This window comes from Empidonax traillii, unplaced genomic scaffold (assembly GCF_003031625.1).
Source record: "Empidonax traillii isolate 1590-97213 ecotype Southwest subspecies unplaced genomic scaffold, ASM303162v1 scaffold846:size362177, whole genome shotgun sequence".
Lineage (NCBI taxonomy): Eukaryota > Metazoa > Chordata > Aves > Passeriformes > Tyrannidae > Empidonax > Empidonax traillii.
This window is the reverse complement of record NW_020956039.1, coordinates 248,726-269,059: the sequence shown is the minus strand read 5'-3', so window position 1 is coordinate 269,059 and position 20,334 is coordinate 248,726. Positions and strand designations below refer to the sequence as shown.

At 34.2% G+C, this 20,334-nt stretch overlaps 1 protein-coding gene across 16 annotated transcripts in view; it reads left to right on the top strand.

Annotated features, from left to right (window-relative positions):
• The window catches only part of PPFIA2 (PTPRF interacting protein alpha 2), a 310,694-nt gene that overhangs the window by 86,189 nt on the left and 204,171 nt on the right, over nucleotides 1-20,334 (top strand). For 3 of the 16 annotated variants that reach the window (XM_027902166.1, XM_027902165.1, XM_027902164.1), the window contains exon 1: nucleotides 11,777-11,857. The exons of 11 other annotated variants lie outside the window; for them this stretch is intronic. In XM_027902166.1, the coding sequence (XP_027757967.1) occupies nucleotides 11,777-11,857 (81 nt within the window). Of the gene's footprint in view, nucleotides 1-11,434; nucleotides 11,858-20,334 lie in introns of those variants that run through there. 2 more of the 16 variants (XM_027902162.1, XM_027902161.1) reach the window with 1 other exon arrangement.

Below are 20,334 nucleotides of genomic sequence, written 5' to 3'. Positions count from 1 at the left end.
CAAACCTTCTGGAAAGGCTCATCATGTTTATATGCAAGTAAATCAAGCAGTACTGGGAAATATTCCTGGATGGTCAAACACAATCATCTGTAGTAGTAATCTGTTGGCCCAAATCCTGGTTAACTTTTCATTCACACTAATTTATACTTTTTCCAGGAAATTACTATTTATGGTGTGAGAATAGGACTGTTGCAGGGACCATTCCCAATGAAGCAGTTTGCATGCAGGCTCTTTGGACACTTCAGTGTTGACTAGCATATTTGTGTACTCTTCTGTGCCAGTTGGCCACAACGATTGGGAGCTTTCCCAAGCACACTTAGTTTAATCCTATAAATATAGCTTTCCATTTCCCTCTAATGATGTCACAGCCTCTGCTACCTCTTCTGTTTTAGCTTTGACATGTTATGCCTACCTCTTTCTTGCTCTGTTAATAGCAGTTCTGGAAATGGGCAGTAACAGTGAAACACAGTAATGTTTGGGATGGGATTGCTTGGGAAGATGATCTTTGTTTGAACTGAAACAGGAAACAACTGAACTGAAAAAAAGTATTTGAAAGAGTATCCAGAAAAGAGATTTGTCTGTGGTTTAAGCTGTAGATAATACTAAAAGCTTATTTTTAACACTCATGAGAAGGGATGTTTTTTAACCATGGAATTTGGTCAAATGTGTCATTTTAAATTTAACTATGGCATTCAGTGTTCCAAAATGAAGATCTTGTTCTCTAGTAACTTTTTACCATTATACCTTCTAGATGTATTAATTGCAAAAATAAAATTGCAGAAATGAGGATGAATTTTTGAAGATTCTTGTAAAGCGAAGTAAGAGTTCACTGGTTAATTTGTGAACAGTTCAAAGACATACGAAGCAATAAGATATCTTAGTTAGCTTGCAAATAAGCCAAGTTCATCTGTTCAGATATTATGTGGTGTAGGGTATGTAATGGAAAATTATGGAGAGATAATCGTGAATGAGTCATTAGCAATTTTTAAAAATAAAATCACAAGTTTTATTTAAATTGTTGACTCATCTGTGATTTATTTTCCCAACTGTTCTATCTTGCTTGTCTATCAAACCATGTCCATGGTCATTTTAATCTTTTAGTTAAACAGACTGCAAATATAGAAAACTGTTCTGCCATTTAACAAAACACCTTTCGTGGACAGTGTCTGAAAACTTTGAGTTAGAATTATATTTGGTCTAAATTGGTTCATACATCACCTGTTTATTCTAAGGTGTACTGTTGTTCAATCTTAGCAATCCATAGTTAACTGCAATTTCAGTGCTATTTTCCGTGCACCCTCTAGAAGGTTTGGAGTCTTGGTAAATAGACAGGAGTAGGAGTAAGATAAAATGTTTCCTTTTGATTTCCATCTGGTTGTGCAGAGAAGGAGCAAGATATATTCTGTCATGGTAAGCCACTATCTGGAGATGTAGAGACAGATAGTGAAAATGATTAGGGGTAAGAAGGAATTTTTTAGTGAAGAGAGGCTGCCAGGATTAGCACTGTTCAACGAAAGATGAAATAAACCACAACATATTTATGTAACATGTCACTTCTATAGAGGAGCTACACCAAATGTATATATGTATTTTAACAGAAGTGAGGCCAGTGGGTGAAGAAAAAAGCTGATGAAGTCAAACAAATTACATTCTGTGTATAATTTTTCTGCAGATATCTTTCCCATAAGGTATTGCTGAGAGTACATACTACATCAGACCCAGGAAAGGAATAAACTTTTATATGGTAATGCAGGTTGAATCTGTAGTTGGCTTGTGCCATTAAAACAAACAAACAAACAAAATCTTGATGTTTTACAGTTAGGAAAATTTTCTACAGGACACATGTTGTGATTTTACTATTCCATTAGCCACAGGTGCATATATTTTATACACATTTTAAGTTCAGTGATCTGCTGTTTTTTAAGGATTTTCTGTGCCACTTTAAGAACATAATAATTAACTCCTTGATGCTAATCAAAATTTAAAGCTGCTATATGAAATTATTTGAAATACTATATATAAAATTACATGAAACTCTAAACAAAATATGAGCTTTGAATTGCAATAAATGTCTATCATATTTATTTAATGTACATAAGAGATGTGTTCATGCTGAAGTGAACATGAAATAAGCACAAATATAGTACTAAGAATTAGGAACTGCCTGGCCTGAGGTTGCTATGTTATTTAACCTTGTAGATGTGACTTGTTCGTGTCAACTATGTACTATCATAAAACATGAATAATTTTGCAGTTAATTTTGCCATGCTCCATAATGTTCTGTATCTCAGTCTGGGATGTTAATATTGCATGTGATTATAACAGCAGACTTAATCTGAATGTGACTGTGAATTTGTTACTGCGGATGTTGCTTTTTACATAATTTGTTTTATGAAAGTAGGAAAAGCCAGTTTCAGATTTGTGTGGATTTGGTTTTGTTTAATGTAGTTATATAAATAATTATTTCTAACAGTAATTTTCCTTCAAGTGTACTTAATTAGTGGTGGGGTTTTTTTGTTATTGATTATATCATCTTCTTGTCGTGTTTTGGTAACTTGTTTAACATTTAGTTCAGGCTCTTAGAGTAGAATTCACTGCACCTAACTTCAGATATCTAGAGCGTAGGCATTTCTGTCTTTACTGCCTCCCACCTCTGTAGTGTGATTCATCTCAAACTAAAATAGACATCCAAAATAGGTCAGAAGCGGTGCCCCTTGAAAGTGCCTGTCTTTACTGACTGTCAAGGGAACCTGTGATAGCACACAAGAGACACTGACACTCACACTGCAAATAAAGCCCACCAGAAGATGCCAGTGTTCATTTGTGCTGTTACTTTCCTGAAAAAAAAAGAAATGGAAAAACTACCTTTCCTTGGTAAGGAGCTTTCAATGTGTCTTGCTCAATAGCAGGCAAATAATTCTCAGCTTTCCATCTGCCATTATTCCATCTCTCTGTCCATGGGAGATGTTCTTTGTTTGATCTAACATCTTTATAGTCTTACCACTAAGCTTTCAGCCTTATTCAAAATGAGCTGTGAGTGCAGAACACTAGGCAGTAGTCATTTGCTACCATGTAGAAGGGGCAAGTTTTTGTTTAAAGATGAGACAAGTACTCTGTCAGTATCACAGTATTTTATTTAGGTTTAGCTACATTTTAATTCTTTTGTCAAGTAGCTATTTTTCCCGATCAACTGTAGGTTTTTAGACTTTGATCTTTAATAGAAGTTCTTTCTTCATATATTGGCACACACATTTGTTAATTATCAATCCATCTTCGTCTCGATTTTCTAGATAAAGAAATAGATTAAGCCATAAGAATGTTAAGAACATAATATATATTACACTGCTTATAAGTTTATGGCACTTCTTAGATGTATGGCAAGATAAATCATGAATAATGCTGCTTAGTCATTTGCGTAATGATTATTGAAATCATCCTGACTGAATGCAGAAAGGAAATTAAAAATACTTTTATTTTTCCTATGCCTTAGAAATATAACCTTACTTACTTAATATCCTATCCCACCTTTTTTTTTTTTTTCCAAAAAATATTAAGTCTTAGAAAGTCCTTTTTTTGGATTTAGCAAGTTTAGAAGCCATTCAACCCAAAGATTGTAAAAATGGTAGGTTTATATTGTTGTCCTTTAACCTTTCTTTCAGAATTTTCAGAAAGGTAAATACAGTGATTGAAAATCAACATTAAATCAACATTATTCATCGCTGCATTTTCTATGATTACCCCAGTCTGAATTATGAAGTAAAAAAAAAAAAAAAAAGTGTTTAGTTTTATTGGAATTCTCATTTTCTAGCACTGGAAAATTATATTTTAACAGTATATGTATATGATGATTTTCTTTGCAGGGAAAAAACAATGTTTGCTTCTATTGAATATAGTGGTAAGGTATGCAGTTGCTGGATCATTCTATATTTTGTAGTATCTTGTAAGGGGAAATGAAAGTCTGCTGAGTCAAGAGCTGAAACAGCCACTTGCCCTCAGGATGGTATTGTTTTGTTCTATAATCCCATATCTTTTCTCTGTTGGAAAGATGATTTTAGACAGTATCAGTACACAAACACTGCCACTGCACTTTTAAAAGGGAAAATGTTATCAAGAGGTTAAGGACAAGCACAGAAGAAATAGGATACATTTTTAGAAGAGACTATTCCTGCTTTCTACCATGACTACTTATAAGGCTGTATGCATAACAATGAAGATGTGCACTATAGCAAAGTTTCAAAGTATTTTCAAGCTAGTATGTTATTACTGACTTCTGATGTGTACTTTAAAAAAAAAAAGCATTAGAAGATTTGATTGCTTGTATCTAGTTATAAATAGGAAATTTGCATCATCTGTAGAAGACTCTATTTTGTCAACTGGGTTGGAGCAAAAAGAATGCCATTTTCAAACTCACTCACTCCAAGTGCTTGGCCTCTTGTGTGTACAACACTGAGGTTCAGAATGGTATCAGTAGAGTTGATGTGACTTAAGAGAGGATATTCAAAGAATGAGCATCCTTGAAAATTAGATGAAAGGTATCTTTATTTAAACAACTAAATTAATTACTGGTTTTGGAAGTATGAATGTAAATATTGTTGTCTTTAACAGTCTTCATCATGTTCCAATTCCAAGGGTTGTGATCACATTCCAATTGTTAATCTAGTTAGCCTCAGGACAGAAAAGATACTAGGGTAAAACTACTTTTGGGAATTTATATTACATCAGTAATATTACAAACTTTGCACAATGTGAAAGAAGGCATGATTATGCAATTTTATGGATTTATTCTGGTTATTCATATTTTTTCAGTTTGTATTCATTCATAAATATATTCACTGACACTATGGAAAAATTGTGAAAATTTAATTGAGAAAGAAACCAAACAGACCTCTTTCTGTGAAGGCCTACGTATCTCTACAATCCTTATTTGAGTATTTCCAGTTCCCATATAAAGTATGAAACTAATCAGTAATAAATTCTAGCTTTTAATTCAGTTCTATAAGTTTGTACTCAAAGGACCAGGTTAGCAACTTGCATCACTCATTAAGACAAAAGATACTTTCCAGATGGAGCAGAAATAAAAATAAATGGCAAAGACAATTACCTTGGCACAAGCTTTCTTTCTTTCCAGAAAAAATACTATTACTCATTTTCGTTAGTAATGTACTCTCTGAATACTTTTTATAACTGTGGAACAGGAAAAATCTCAGTGTATATAGAAATTGCAAATCAATTGCAGTATAAAATAAATTAGAATGAAAATTATTAAAACAGTATCATTAGGAAGAAAAAACATTTTTGAAGGGAGGATAGACAGGTTAGGGAAGATATCTATTCATAGTGAACTGTGTTAAGTTGTAGTGCTTGAACACATTATCTCAAATTTGTATCTTCTTTTGTTTTTCCATCTTAGGCTCTCATCCTATTTTTATCCTCATGATGAGGCACATAATGTAAAATGTTCACTTAAAAAGAAAAAGCTGCTCTGCTGAGGATGATACATAGGCAGTGATTATCATCTCTTATGTTCTTTCATAATTTCTCTCATCTTTGATGTACTGTGATCCTTTGCAGTAATGTACATGAATTGGATTTTACATTTGCTAGTATGAAACACCTCGTATTTTGCCAAGTGCAGTGATACTTATACTTAATGTTATATACATATATATAACTTATATACTTAATGTTATACTGTGTATAACATTACAATATAATCAATTTGAAGGATGTAAATAACAAAAGTGATACCTAAGTGATATGACACATGGTGAAAAACAAGCTGACTGTTTTCATTATTTCTTTGCTACAATCTGGAATCACATTATTTCTGAGGTTTTGGTCTTGATTCATCACGAGTTAATGTAAGATTTGACTGGAATTTTATTAAAAATGTTCATAAAGGCAGTCACTGATACGATTCTACATTAAAAAATTGTCTTCAGTTCCAAGGACTCTCTACACTTTTTCATTAAATATGTAGTTATGTCAGAAAATGGAAATTTAGTCCTTCCTGGCATCAGAACTGAATGGCAGAGGACACAGGTGGTGCTTTAAATATAGCTTAGTACCTGTGCTTTTGGAAGTTGAAACACCAGAGTCATGGAAAAAAGTATGTATCTTTTCAAATCAGCTAAGATATAACTTTCAGAGACAGATCTTCCTTCAAATTTTTGTTGTTTTGTTTCATTACATATTCTCTCAACATTGTCGTTCTGTCTTCCTTCAACTCTCCCATTATACCAAATGTCCAGAAGACTTCTCTATATATACAAGCATTATGTTTTCATTCAGTTTCTTTTTTCGGTTCACTCAGTCAGTAACTGTCACCAACATATAACGTAAAAATAGATAAAACCAGTGATTATATCAGATTCCTTTGAATCACCTGATAATCATCTGTGTATAGTCTTGATTTACTGATGGTCTAGTTGAGGAGTTGAATTGTTTCAAGAAAAACAGAATCGTACTCCAGATATTCCATCCTAGCTTTGTTGAGCCATGCATAAAATGAGTCAGGTATAGAACTATTTAATCATTCAGTCTTGAGAGTGTGAGAATTAATTTCTCACACCTGTGATGACCAGAATATTGTAGAGCTCTGCTGCACAGGAGTCCTAGCCATGGTGAACCACTGTTTTTCCAAATATGCAAATGAAAGGGAAATTTTCCTCTTGCACAGGCAAACAAATTATGTCTTTTGGACTTAGAAATATTGTGGTTGCATTGGATAATTTTTGATTATGGACTGCATACTTTATAAGTTGTATAAAATATATTCTAAATTAGAACTATATTCATAAACTCAAATTTTGAATCAGCAATTTTAATTTTATTGACCTTTTATAACATAGAGAGACTTAGTGTTGGATAAAAAAATTCTGAAATTTTCCATTTAAAAGAAAAGTGGCCGCGAAAGTTTGAAGTTGATTAGTCGATGTTGACACTGTCTTTTTTCAAAGTATTGCAATACTTGGTAAAATGTCTCAGTATATACAAAAAAGCAAGTGTATTTTGAAAATTCACATGCTTGAAAGGGAAGCCATCATTCAGAGTAAACCTGTTTGGACATGTACTTTAGTATTGCTGATATATAGTTTTTACTTCTAACAGAAGATATTTTGTTCTGCAGTCTACTTGTCATCAGTGGTTACAAAAATCCTTGCGTTCAAGGTTAAAACAGGGCTCATAAGTTCATACTGCCTTGGTACTGGCACTTGTTCTTGTAAGACAGGCTTCACTCTGCAAGTGTAGGTATTTGCATATACAAGATATGGAGAAACAAAGAACAATGGTGGAAATATTGATAATCAGGTCTTCATTACAGAGACAGGATGAAAAACAGGCTTTACTTATCAATAAGTTTGTCTAGTTTTACAAGTTTTCAGTTCTAAAAGGATTTTCTGTTGGTACCAGAAGACTGAAAAGAAGCAAAAACTTCCTTGTGCTATGATTCATTTTCCTTAATTCTCACACTTTGCTTTCTGGGAGCTATACCACCTGGGAATGATCAGCTTTTGGAAATTTAGTATATGAATTTTATACATTTTTTAAAATATATTCAATTGTCAGATTTTGTTTTGTTTTGCTTTGTTGATGGAAAATGAAACACTTCTGGTGTAGAACTTAATTAAATAAGCTAAAAGGAATTCTAAATTAATTTGAGTATTAAGGACAATTATACTTCATTTGTGACTTTATGAAAATATTCTTTGCAATTTGATATGCAATTTGAATATTTTTTGTCTGAACTGTGGTAAAAGTTTATCATCTTTTTCAGCCATTAATATTTGGAGACCAGAACTCTTTAAACATTAACAGTTTTCATTTTAAAGCAAATTTGGGATATTTTAAGCCAGATGAGTAATGTATCATATGATACTCCCTCTATATTGATGTCTACAACAGCAGATAATAAAGAAACATCAATTCAAGAACAGTGTTGTCAATTTTGGAAGCTTAATAGGGTTTCTGCAAGTCTGAGAAGTAGAAGTGGTAGGGTCTAGAGATTTAATGTGAAATCTCTCTAATGTTCAGAAAATCACACACTCACATTGCTCCTGGAGGAAGACATGTTTCTTTACTATGGCTTTTCCTGATAGAGACAGAAATGAGAACAATATGTGATATAAAGTCCATGCTTCTGGATAATTACTCACCTAATTCAATAAGAGCTGGTGATTTAAATCTTAACTCAAAACATCTGCTTTCTATGGTACTTCGTACTCTGAAGAGAAACTATATCTCACAAGCATATTAGAAAGTTAAGTGTGTTGGTCATTTTAAGAAAGTCCATCCTGTATCTGCAGTGAGAGATATAAGGTTTTGTATTAGTGTCTCTTAATTTTCAAAATACTTCACATAATGGTCTGAAATATACACTTTATATGCCTTCTTTTTTGTTGTGTAACGTAATGAGTTCTTTAATATATATCTTTACATATCTCAATATACATCACTGGTTTTTTGCCTACTATAAAAAATTGTAGGCTACACATAAAAAACTTCCCACTTAAAAATTAAATAAATTATCACACTTAAAATTTTGGAGAATGGTGTCTAATTAAAATGTAAAGTCAACATAATGCATATGATACCAATTCAGACTTTGATAACTCATACGTTCAAAAGTAATTGTAACAAAAGCCATCTCAGGAGCATCGCCACATCCCACACTTTTAAACATGTAGAATTTTTTTTTTGTTACTCCACTGTAACTCTTTTACTTCATGGAATAATTAAATAATTTGTTGGAAGATTCATGGGAGTAAGTGTTTGAATGGGGTTACAGCCTCTGTGAGCCCTTCTACCACTGAGCTGTAGTCATGGTCTTTAGGCCTGTTTCTCTGTTTGTCCTGTTGGGTTTGTTCAGTTACCTTTATTTTGTTCCATCTTCTGTCTGCTTTCAGTCTGTGTTGTTTGATACCCTGCTTAGTGGTTGTTGCATTCAATTAGACGTGGGAGACCTGGTTTCAGCTGCTTGTTCCGAGGAGATTGCTGAATCCCAGATTTAGGGCTGCTGGCTTTTCTGAAATGAGACTCTTTCTGTAATTGTGAACATGCATTCTGCATTGCATCAGTTCATGCTTTGCTGAATTTACCTGTACTCTAACTGATTCCTGACAGGAGGCTAGTTTCACATTTTTCAGAAAAACACTTCTTAAACAAATATTTTCAATCTGTTTTGGGTGTCACTTCACAATGACATTCTGATTCCATAAAAATCCTGCAAGAACATGGTGGTGGTCTGTTTTGCAGTGAGGTAAAAGAAAATTTACAGTCATTACTGGGAGCATTTTCTCATAAGTTAAAAGTTATTGGAGAGATAGAACAACAGTTACAAACAATACCATGCCTTCTGTGCAGGTCTTAAATGCGGGGATTTTTTTTTTTTGGTGGTGGCTTGAACTTTTTTTAAGTGATAATTCCTCTGCTTAGGCAGGAAAGCCAAAACAAATAAAAGATGAGGAGTGGTATTTTAAAAAGCATTTTTCAAATAATAGGCAGCTAAGTCTTGGAGAACAGTTATCCCAGAAAGAGCTCTCAGTGGAAGGCTGCAGCTAAAAGAAGATGTGCCATCCTAGACAAACAAGTAAGGAATTAGCAAGTCTAAATACAGCAATAGTGTTGTGATCATGGAAGGCATTATTGAGACTGTGACTAGAGCAGTTAGGTTAAACTATGAATGAACTAGTACATGGGAGTGAACTTAGCACATGCCAGTATGGGAAGATGAGCTGAGGTTCCTATATCCCGGTAGAAATGAGGATTAAAAATTGTGAAAGTTGAAGCAAGAGAATTTCAAGCTAATAAGTACAGGTACAGTTATTTGGTAGTGAAAGTGCTTGTCTAGTGAAGGAATTTATATGGGATTTTGCACATGAATTCTTCAAATTATATGTCAGGTGAGGAAACACCAAGGTAAATTTCTATAATCTTTCAGAGCAAACCATCTTAAGTGTTCATAAAAGAAACTGTATTTGTTGCACATCAGAGAAATAGCATGTGTTTTGTAGGCACTTTAAAGAAGAAAGTAACAGCTCGTAGTGAAAGGAGCTCTTGGATTATCTAATCTTGGATTATCAACAAACTGGTACCATTCATTTGACCAGTTGAGGGGCTTCTTTGTGAATACAAGCATCTAAATTTTCTGGAAAAGAACTCAGAAGAGCGGAGAATAAGCTGTAATCTGAACTCTAGGTCTTAAGAAAATGTTCCATGCAGTAGCTTTACTCTGATTCTGTAAATTTTATACAAGTCATATCGTGGTAATTATAAGAAATTGTTAGATATGACTAGACCTAAGAGGATTTTTCTCTTTGACTTACTTATGATTATTGCAGTATGCACCACTGACATACACATTTAAACAGACAGACATCTCTGCATCTTTCCCAACTCCTTTCATAGTAATTTTACTTTAGAATCTGTATTATCTTCGTTTGCTAAAAGCATTAAGATAAAACAGAATGAAAAACAGAGGCAGTCTGGCAACTCACCAGGCTTTTAGAATTTTGACAAGTTTCCTTTTGAAAGTATCATTTATTAAGTAGTTTCTCTGTCTCTCTTTTAAACATTATGAATAAAATACAAAGTGCTTGACAGAACATGTAAAGTTAGTTTTGCAACCACTTTACAATTTAACCCTTTACTGAAACCCTAGCTTTTAATTTTTGTAAATAGAACACATATTCTAGTTCTTGGGATATTATGTTCCTTAATGTCTTCGTGTAGTTCAAATGATTTGTGTGTGAAGAAAAGATGCAATAAATACATTTTGGATGTTCAATGCAGATGTTCACAACTATTATCAGCCTTAAAAAAATAACTTTAAAAGCATCTTATGAGTAACTAATGAATTAAGGTGTAGGTCTGTAACTTTGGTAAGCACAGTAAGACTCAGAATAAAATTCCATCGTTATACTTAGTAATGTTAGATAAACCTTTCCCAAAGAGAGATTCAGAATGAAGATGAGAAAAAAAGAGTTGGAAAAGAATGAGAAAAGAGAAGCTTAAAATGTGTATTATATTTAAACTGAGTATACCTCTCTAAACAGCCTCACAAGTATTTATTTCTCCCTATTTATAGCCTGAAGTAGCACCAAAAAATTAAAAAATATAAAACCCACTAATTTGGAGAGAAATACACAGTTCCTTTTTTTTTTAGACAAGACAGTCAAAACAAAAAAAGAGACACCTTTGAGTTATTTAAAGCAAATTTGTATGAGTTAACATAGCTGTCAGCAACTGAAATGATAAAATTATCATTGTTAACAAATATAGCTATAAACTGAACACAAGGCATGCTTCAGGTTAGTCAGAAGAGGTCCTCTGTTTTACACTGTGCATGCTTGCTCAAAATGAAACTGTATGTTATTGGTTAACTGGGATGCTTAGCATAATCACTTTGCAAGGCTGTGGTGGAGGGAGGTGATTATCACTGAGAACAGATGGGCAGGTCCAAAGCATTGCCAGATTCTGCACAAGCTCCATATACTGTAGGTTCTAGCTTTCTTTTCTTTAGTATTTCTAATTTTTATTCATTGTGCATATTACAACGGGCTAGCTGAGCTAGAGGTCAGGGAGCAATGACCTCACAGTTTAGCTCGCAGATGTGGGAGTGAGGAATTCAAAGCACTGTCACTGTACAACTGAATGGATGGGGTAGACTGAATTCTGTCCGATTGCCTCCCTAAATGTATAAAAGGATCTGTCTCCGAGCTTAGCACTCTACTCTGCATCTGTAGCTCTCTGTGGATTGTACTGTGTGTGACCAGAAATGATATTCTCGGATATGAACACTGTCTCTGCCTCTCCTAAAGTGCATCCTCCTAATGGGACCCGGTTTTATACTTTTCAGGTAAGTGAACTTTAATAAAACTGAAAGGATTTTAAACAATAGGTAAACTTTAAGTAAGAGTAGTTAATATATTAAGAAGCTTATGTGTTCATTAATTTTTTTATAAATAGGAGAAAATATGTAAGAAATCAATATCATCACAGCAAGTTTGCTGCCTTAAAAAAAAATCAGCATGTAATTGCTCCTATACTAACACAAAATTACATTAATTATGATTTCGCTATTGATTGTCTTTTCCAATAATACTGTCATCTTACAATTCATTAGATCCTCACCTGGACCCACAGTGTCTTTCTGTTTAGTTCAGATAAGCACTCTGTTGGCATTATCAGAAATTCCAAACTCATATTATACAAAATACCTTTTTAAAACTTTGTATGTTGTACCTGTCTGGATATTTTAATACTAATCCTGAATGTAGTTTCATGCTAGCTGATGCTTAATTTGATTCATGTGAATACTAATAATACATGTGCAATTGGTAGAACAGCACTATATTGTTAGGATTATGAAGGTTCTCAGTTTTAAGCCAAGTCTTGCCTCATTCAGGGAAATAAGCTTGTGTGCTTAGCTAAAGGTAAGAATGTATTATGTGTTCTGTATCTAAATTGCAAACTAGTTTAATTACAAACATCTTTCAGTAGCATTTAGTTATAGGCAATCTTCAGTACCTTGGCTCTGAAAAACTCTGTGATCCTACATTAAGATTTAAAAATAATAAAAAACCCTCACACATAGCCCTGCCCCAGATGGTCCTTACAGCACTCCGGCCCTGCAGGGCAGTTCAAACACTCCACTACTTAAAATGGCAACAGCTTTTTCAGCTCAGTCTCTGATATAGTTAGGATTTAAATAACCTTCCTGTTCCTAACTGTTTAACAGTTTTGTCTTTTTCATTACTTTATGCTGTTGCAGAGTGATGTCTTTAACATGTAATAAACCCTGTGTATAGTACTAGAGCAAGGAGTCTGAAGCAATTGAAAATTGATCACAAAATGCATAGCAAACTTATTTCACAAAATCCAGGTACCCCTTTCTTTAGGTCCAGTAGCCGCGTTTCATTCTTGCCTTCTTTCAGATCCATTGTTTTTGAATATACTGTCTTGCCCTTCTCACAGTGATATGAAATGGTAGTTGATGGCTGTACAGAAAGAGTAGCATCCTCTCAACAGTGACGATCTGCTGATCCTGGCAGTGATTCAGAGACGTGATTGCCCCAGGCCTGTTCCTCTACAGCATGACTACTTTTTTCACACACTGAATCTAAATATTCTGTACAGCATCCTGTAGCTATGCTCTTAAACACAGTTCCTGATGTCAGGTATTTTTTCTGAGTGTGTCCAGTTGAAAAAGTCACAAAAATTAGGATGCTTGGTTGTGATACCAAATTGAATATTTTATTCTGTGGTAACTTTTGAAAACAAGTGCTAATAGTAAAGTATATGTATTTTTTACAGTATGGATTACTGCTACTGACAATCTCTGTGATGACAGTAGACATTGTCCTACATAGACAAAATTCTCTTTCATGAATAATGTAGATTTAAATGACCTTGGAATGTAAAGCTGCTAATTCCAGACAGTATGTGTTTGTGTTCTGGAACAGCTTGGTGTTATCAGCTCTAAAAAAATCCCTGAAAATTAAAAAAAAAAAAAAAAAAAAAAAAATCAACCAAAGAAAGCCTGTATTGTCCTGGGATGTCCTTTTTCAATTATTTTTTCTATTTATTTATTCACATATGTTCAATATGAAGAAATTGGAAGCAACTTTCCACTTCTTGCCTTGGCTCTGCTGTTCTTTGCTTCCTAGGTTTTGACCACCATATTTGTGGTGGTCTCTTTCCCTCTTGATTTACTTCAGTTTTTGCTTGCAAATGTAATAATTGCTGAGAAGGACTTCATAGTACTCTTGTTAATTATTTTGATCTGTTTTAAAGTATTTTCACCTTTTTTCTTTCCTACCTATAGTATTGTTTCTATATGTTGTGTTAAATCTCTTGGAGACTGAGAATCTCTTTCATTTAAATCATTTGCAAAGTTATGGAACAGCATAATGATTCTTAATATGTAATATGTACGCTAGTATTTAACCTAAATGTGTGAAAATAATCTTAGCAAAAACAATTTCTAGCATTTTAAAAAGTGAACAAATAGAAAAGTTGTGAGATGATGGCCTGAATGCTGACTGATGGTGGGTAATGAGTGATTAAGTTACTGAATTAATTGTACATTGATGTAATGATTAAACAGTTGAATTAATTGTATATTGATTCAGTAACACATGTTAGTTCTTTCAACAACAGAAATAGTACTGAAAGAAGCACAAGGGATGTGTGCAAGTTGTAACTTTATTATCAGCGTGTTACTGATGTTCTCAAGAAATAAGACCAAGTTGGACTCTAATGGCCAAGAAACCAGACTGGCCATATAAGGGTGCATCTATCAGAGTGCTTGGACAGGAGATAATCATAGTTAGTGTTTGACAGACTAACCCTCTGAAGATTCTAGGTGCTCCAATGTCTGCCCTTAATTAAATCAATATCTGAAACTATATAAAAGCTATGATATTCCTAGTACCTTTGTTCTGCTCAGGAAATTTGTCCAGAAATTCTGCAAATGTTAAAAGCGTAATTTAGTTCAGTATGTTTCCTGAACCACCTGCTATAATTCAAAGCTTAAGCTTTGATCCCTACGCTAGCCTTGATTAAAGTTATTAAAAAAAAAAACTATATGAGAGGAGCTCATGAACAGGGTTTAATTTTATAACAAACAGGGCAATACCAAAGTTTAGTGCTTTGTATTTCAGTATCTCCCCTTGTTTCATCTCAATTCACTTGTGCCAACTTTGGCAGACTTCTGCAGCTGTATAACAGAAAGCAGTGATTTTCTTTATTTTTGTATTCAAGATTGATACAAATATAGTATTTCTGCTGCTTGAGGTGGATAAATTGGTTTGCCAGCAGTCCCACAGTGAGCATATACCTTTCATGAACATTGTAAACAGAAAAATCCAAGTAGCAACATTCCTTATTTTCCGCTGGGTCATATATTTAGCTGTATGTTTATTTGCATAAAATAGTGATACAGGTAGAAAAGTTTGGATTAGAAAGGAGTTATTTTTAACGTGATTATTGGTTATGAAATGGTAAACATTAATTCACTGAAAATGTTTTTATTCAGGATGTTTTTGTTAGGACCTTGAGGGTTGTTCCCTTTTTTATGAAAGCATAGCACAAAGGAACTTAATTTTGAAATTTCAGATTTTGCTTTTGAAAATTGTCTAATGCTACTTTGGTCACTTAAAAGCAACTTCAGTTTGTGTTGGTGTTTATTATAGCCAGTAAATATTTTTTGGTTGTCTATAGTAATACATGAGAATACTAACTTGCACAAAGGAACCTTTAAAATATCACGTTGTACATGATGTTTACTTCAATAGAAATTGAACTGAAAAAACTTTTTTTTCTCTTAACATCTTTGCAAAAGAAAACCTGAAATACTTCTATGAACAGTATTTTTAGCTCTTATAACATTCAGTTATTAAGCTAAACAAAGATCTAAGCACAGACCTAAATGAGGACTAAAAGGAGTTGCCAAAAGGCAGAATGCAAGAGCCAGGCATATGCAGTACAGAGAGAAAAACATGCTTGAATTGCCTCAGTATGTGTAAGGTCTCATGGATCTGGGTGATTCTTTATCTTTGACATCAGCAGTATGTAGTAACAGTCTCCATAAAAGTTAAACACAAACTTTCAAAGACCTGGGAGCACTGCTAGCCCATTTTATAGTCAGATGAGATTTGTGGTTTATAGATGTACTCTTAGGACAACTAGAGTGCACTCCTTTTTTGCTTCAAGTAGTGAAGTAAAGGTTGGTCTTCCCTGAAACCTAAGAGGGTTAAAGCAATTTTGTAAAGTTATCTAATGACTAGAAGGTCTATGAAGAAAGTAATTTTATTTCTTCATAGACCTTCTGATCATTAGATTACTATGAAGTATGGTAAAAGTGCATTGCTGATCAAAAGTTTGAAATGGGGTTACTGGGAAACTGGGAAATATTTATGTACATAAAACATATCTGTCGCCATGATTCTGATTCCTAATGGTTTTTATTTCTTAGCAATTAAATGTTACATTCCAATAATAGTGAATTAACAGAATGGAGGCAACAATGTTGCTTTCTGGTGTGTGCTTTGAACTCTGGCAGAAAAACCCCATATTCTACATGAGTACTAGATGCGCTCATTAACTTTCCTAATAATTTCTATATTAATAGTTTAAATCATCTGTATACCTAACCAGAACTTGTTTTATACTGTCTGTTTCAGTAATCCTATTTTCTTTCATCTATCTTACGTGAAGAAAGAAACAAAAAGCCTCTCCTATAAGAGAAAGTATCTGTTAGAATTTATAATTGTACTTATTAGCATACATTTATTATTAGATTATGCTTTGGGCAGGTATACCATACTACTCTTGTTTACTAGGCCATAACTTTTCAACTATTTTGTTGCTTCACATATTTCAGTGCAATATAATTTAAGAACAAAGAGCTTTTAAGTTTCTTTGTGGAAATATCCAGTGCTATGAAAAAAATTTATTTCTGGTGATGGAGATGGATTATTAGTCACCTTATGTCTGATGTGATCACTCATATCACCACAAAATTCTTGTAAAATTCAATGACTCCGTTCCTACTCTATGCAGACTTAATTGCACATGTAGAAAATAGGCCATATATAACCTGCAGAATAGAGCCAAAAATTTGTGTATACTTTCAGAGCTGTGTCACCTGGTCCATGGAAGAATTGTCAAATCTGATCTTACCTTGAACCCTTCAACTGGCTGAGCATGTAGGCAGCTCCTTCCAGCAGCCCTCTGCCAGGTGTGGAATTTCTCCCATAGTTTTGCCTAAATAAAGATTTTTCTCTTCTTACTTATCACACTGGCACAGTACATTTTTTCCACAATCATGTAAAAGTACTAGAGGCATGTTCTTTGGGAAAGCTGTAAGTCCATATCCAGTTGGTAAATTGAATCATCAATGATGGCAAACATCACTGAAAAGCCAGCTCTAGCAGGAGTCCACTGAATAACTGGGTTTGTGTGCAACAAGTTGTGGTGCAGATTATGTGGATTCACTTCAGAAGCTTTGAAAGCTGTGTTAGTGAATATAAATAACAATGGTGGCAGAAAGGGTGATATTGAGCTAGTTTTTAAAGACTTCTGACATTTAACTGTGACAGAAAATAGTAATGCCAGACCAGTGCTTTACCGTATAAACAAACAAAAAAAACCCTTTAAAAATCTGGGCAGCGTCAAAGGCAGGAGATAATAATAAAGTGATTTTCATTGCAGTTACCTTGGAAATATTTATAGCTGTGTGAGTGGGTTTTATATAATTTTGGAATTTAGGAATTTTGAGTAGTAGTGTGAGAAATATGCTTACGGGCCCTTTTACTCAGAAATAAAAGACAAATGGCAATAAAGGTTGGTCTTAAATTGCAAGTGAGTGTTATTTATTATTATTTGCTATTATTATTCTGTGATATATATTTTTATTGCCCATTTTATGCACTAAAACTGAGTTACTGGGAATTATTTAATGTGCCTTAGGTATCTAGAGAAATAAGTTTGTTTGCACAAGGGTTGGGATTTTTTTTAACATAATTATATTGTGCCAGAGAATGGTGATTTGTGAGCTCGTGAGAGACAATGTCCTAATCACAATTGACACCCACGTCACATGGGATATCTCTGAAAAGCTACTTGTTTTCTGGCTGACTTCTGAGTTTTAGCTGGAATTGGGCTGTAGGGCTGCCCCACCACACACCCTCTTCCTGCTTAAAAGTCAAGAGTACTGCATGACCCCATATTTTCTGTAGTTTGTTTTTAGTAGCCAGTCAACAAAATGGTCTAATAGTTTTTATGAATATGTTGTTCTGCATGCAATGAACTGAGAAGGGTGACTCAACTGAATATTAACTGTCTGTTTTGATCTATAGATACATTTGCATCCTTCCCTGAGTGGAAACACAGGTTGCTTACTGAAGAAATGAGAAACATTATGATTCTAGTATTAACCCAATTACCATGAATTTGGTGGTGGGAAACAGGAAAACCAATCCTTCTTGCCAAAGCCTCAAGTTGAAACTAAATGTGTGCACATACACACACGTGCTTTCAAACAAACAAACAAACAAACAACCACAAAAATAATTGAGGACAGAACTGTCTGTAGTTTTTTTCAGTTGTAGAGACTTTGTAAATTATGTGTTTTAGTCCAAAAATACAATAATTAGAGCAAGCAAAGAATCCAGGATCTTTAAATACACACATACAACAAAATAGAAAGAGAAAGCTTAAAGTCTTTGTACCTTAAGTAAATATTCATGTAGATTTTTCTTTTGCTTGTCATACAGAAATATTTTGTCCACATAATAGCATTTTTTCACGTGTTGAAATTGAACAGTAAGCAAGCAGAGAAGTCAATGCACCTTTCCTATGCAGAAATCCTGTCATGCAGATTGTGACCAATTCTACTTAGCAATGTAATGAGGTAGTTAAAATGTACCTTTCATTTTTCTTCCAGAGGCGCTGGGGCTAAACCAGAGCTGCTGTTTCTTTTGCAGCTGAGTGGATGTGACCAATAAAAACAGGGGACTAGTAGGAGGAATAGCAATAGCAGTGCTTTCCTCCTATTCCAGAAATAGAATCATGGTATGGTTTCTGAATCATAGCTAAAACCATGTTTCTGGCTCTATTTCAGAAGTGCTTTCAGTGTTGGATTATTTTACCATAATTTACATAGAAAATAAAACTAGACAAAGAAATATCCTGGTATTTTCCAGACTAATAAGGATACTAAAGATTATTACACATTATTGTATGTTGATTTAATACTTGCTGGTCTGTTCTCTTAGCTAAATACAAGCTGTATAGAGTTTCAGAATATAAGTTTTCCTTATAGGGAAAAACAGAACAATATAGGCATAGCCTATTCTGAGAGCACAGACTGTGTCTCTGTAGATGAATGTCATGAACATCCTGTATAGATTGTGATGATAATCTATTGGAAATGACATAGTTTTTCCCTTGATGAATATTACCAGTCTTGCTATGCAGCACTGCAGAAGCTTTCCCATCCGTTTCTGGGAGGAGAGTGTAAGTAACTTGCTGATTTCATTTTATATTTCAAATATATTCTTAGTAGTTGCCTCATATCTATATCATACTTCCTTCTTCTTGATTTGCTACCCATTGGACCAAGTAAAGGACACTACAAAGGACTACTACAAAGTATTAACTTTATTTTATTTTGTCCTCAGGGTCTTTTTTACATGCTTTAGAAATTTGCAAGGCAAGAGGATCTGTTGCCTGCCCAATATTCATGCAGCATTTGCTCCTAATGTCTTCATTACCAACAGCATCAGCTAATGATGTTGCAAGGTGGGAGATCTGAAAATTTCTTCTGTCTTAAAGCAATAAAAAAAAGCAAGTGAAGGAAGACAATGCAAAATACTTGACATATTGAACTGTCATATGGTTGAAGGCAAGGAAGAAAGTGTATGATTTTAATGGTTTTAAATAAGTTGAGATGAGAATAAAGTTTTTGCTAAGGAACTTATGAGGAACTATGCCTATAGATATGTCTGGTTTGGGGAAAGAATTAAAGCATTAATTTAATTTTGCCTTTATTCATAGATTGTATTTTCAGTTGGAACGGAGGAGAGTTAATATACATCACAAGATTTTTAATACTAAATTTCTTAGTAATTACCTCAGTTAATTAATTGCATTTTGCTTCAACTGTTCCTGTTTAGTTCAGTATTCAGTTGAAAGCTATGCTTAGCTTATGCTTATATACAGAGGACTCGGGGGCTAGGATTGTTCTGAAATGACAGCTGACATAGTTCAGTTGATATTGTGATTCACTCAGATATGCAAATGAGAAGATTATGGATTCAGTATTTCCATTGAAAGAATTAGAATACTGACTCATGGAAACTTAAGTGATCTGTTCGTGTTTTTTCGCTAGAAGGAATTTTACAGTTCCAAAAGAGTGCTTGTTTGTATGAAATGTGTTATTCCTAGTGATAAACCTAACAAAGTGGTAATCAAATGGAAATTTTTTTTATTAAGTATTCTGCATGCATGGTGGTGGCACAGTGTGAGGAATGATTTTGCCTACACCATCAACTATAACAGTGTTGGTGCTGAGCAAAGCTCAGCAAAAGGTGGTGAGAAGATGCCAGTAGCACTGAAAATGCATTGAGGGTGTGGTTACATAGAGATATGGGAGCCCCTGGTGGCCTAGAGGAAAGGCACTGCACTGTCACTGCAGAGACCCGGGTTCGATTCCCGGTCGGGGCCCCTCCCCGGGCAGATGGAGCTCGTTAGCCCATAAGGCAATCCATCTACATCCTGAGGACCTCGCTGCCACCGTCCAAGCGTGCTTGGCCCCGGCAGATGAACCTC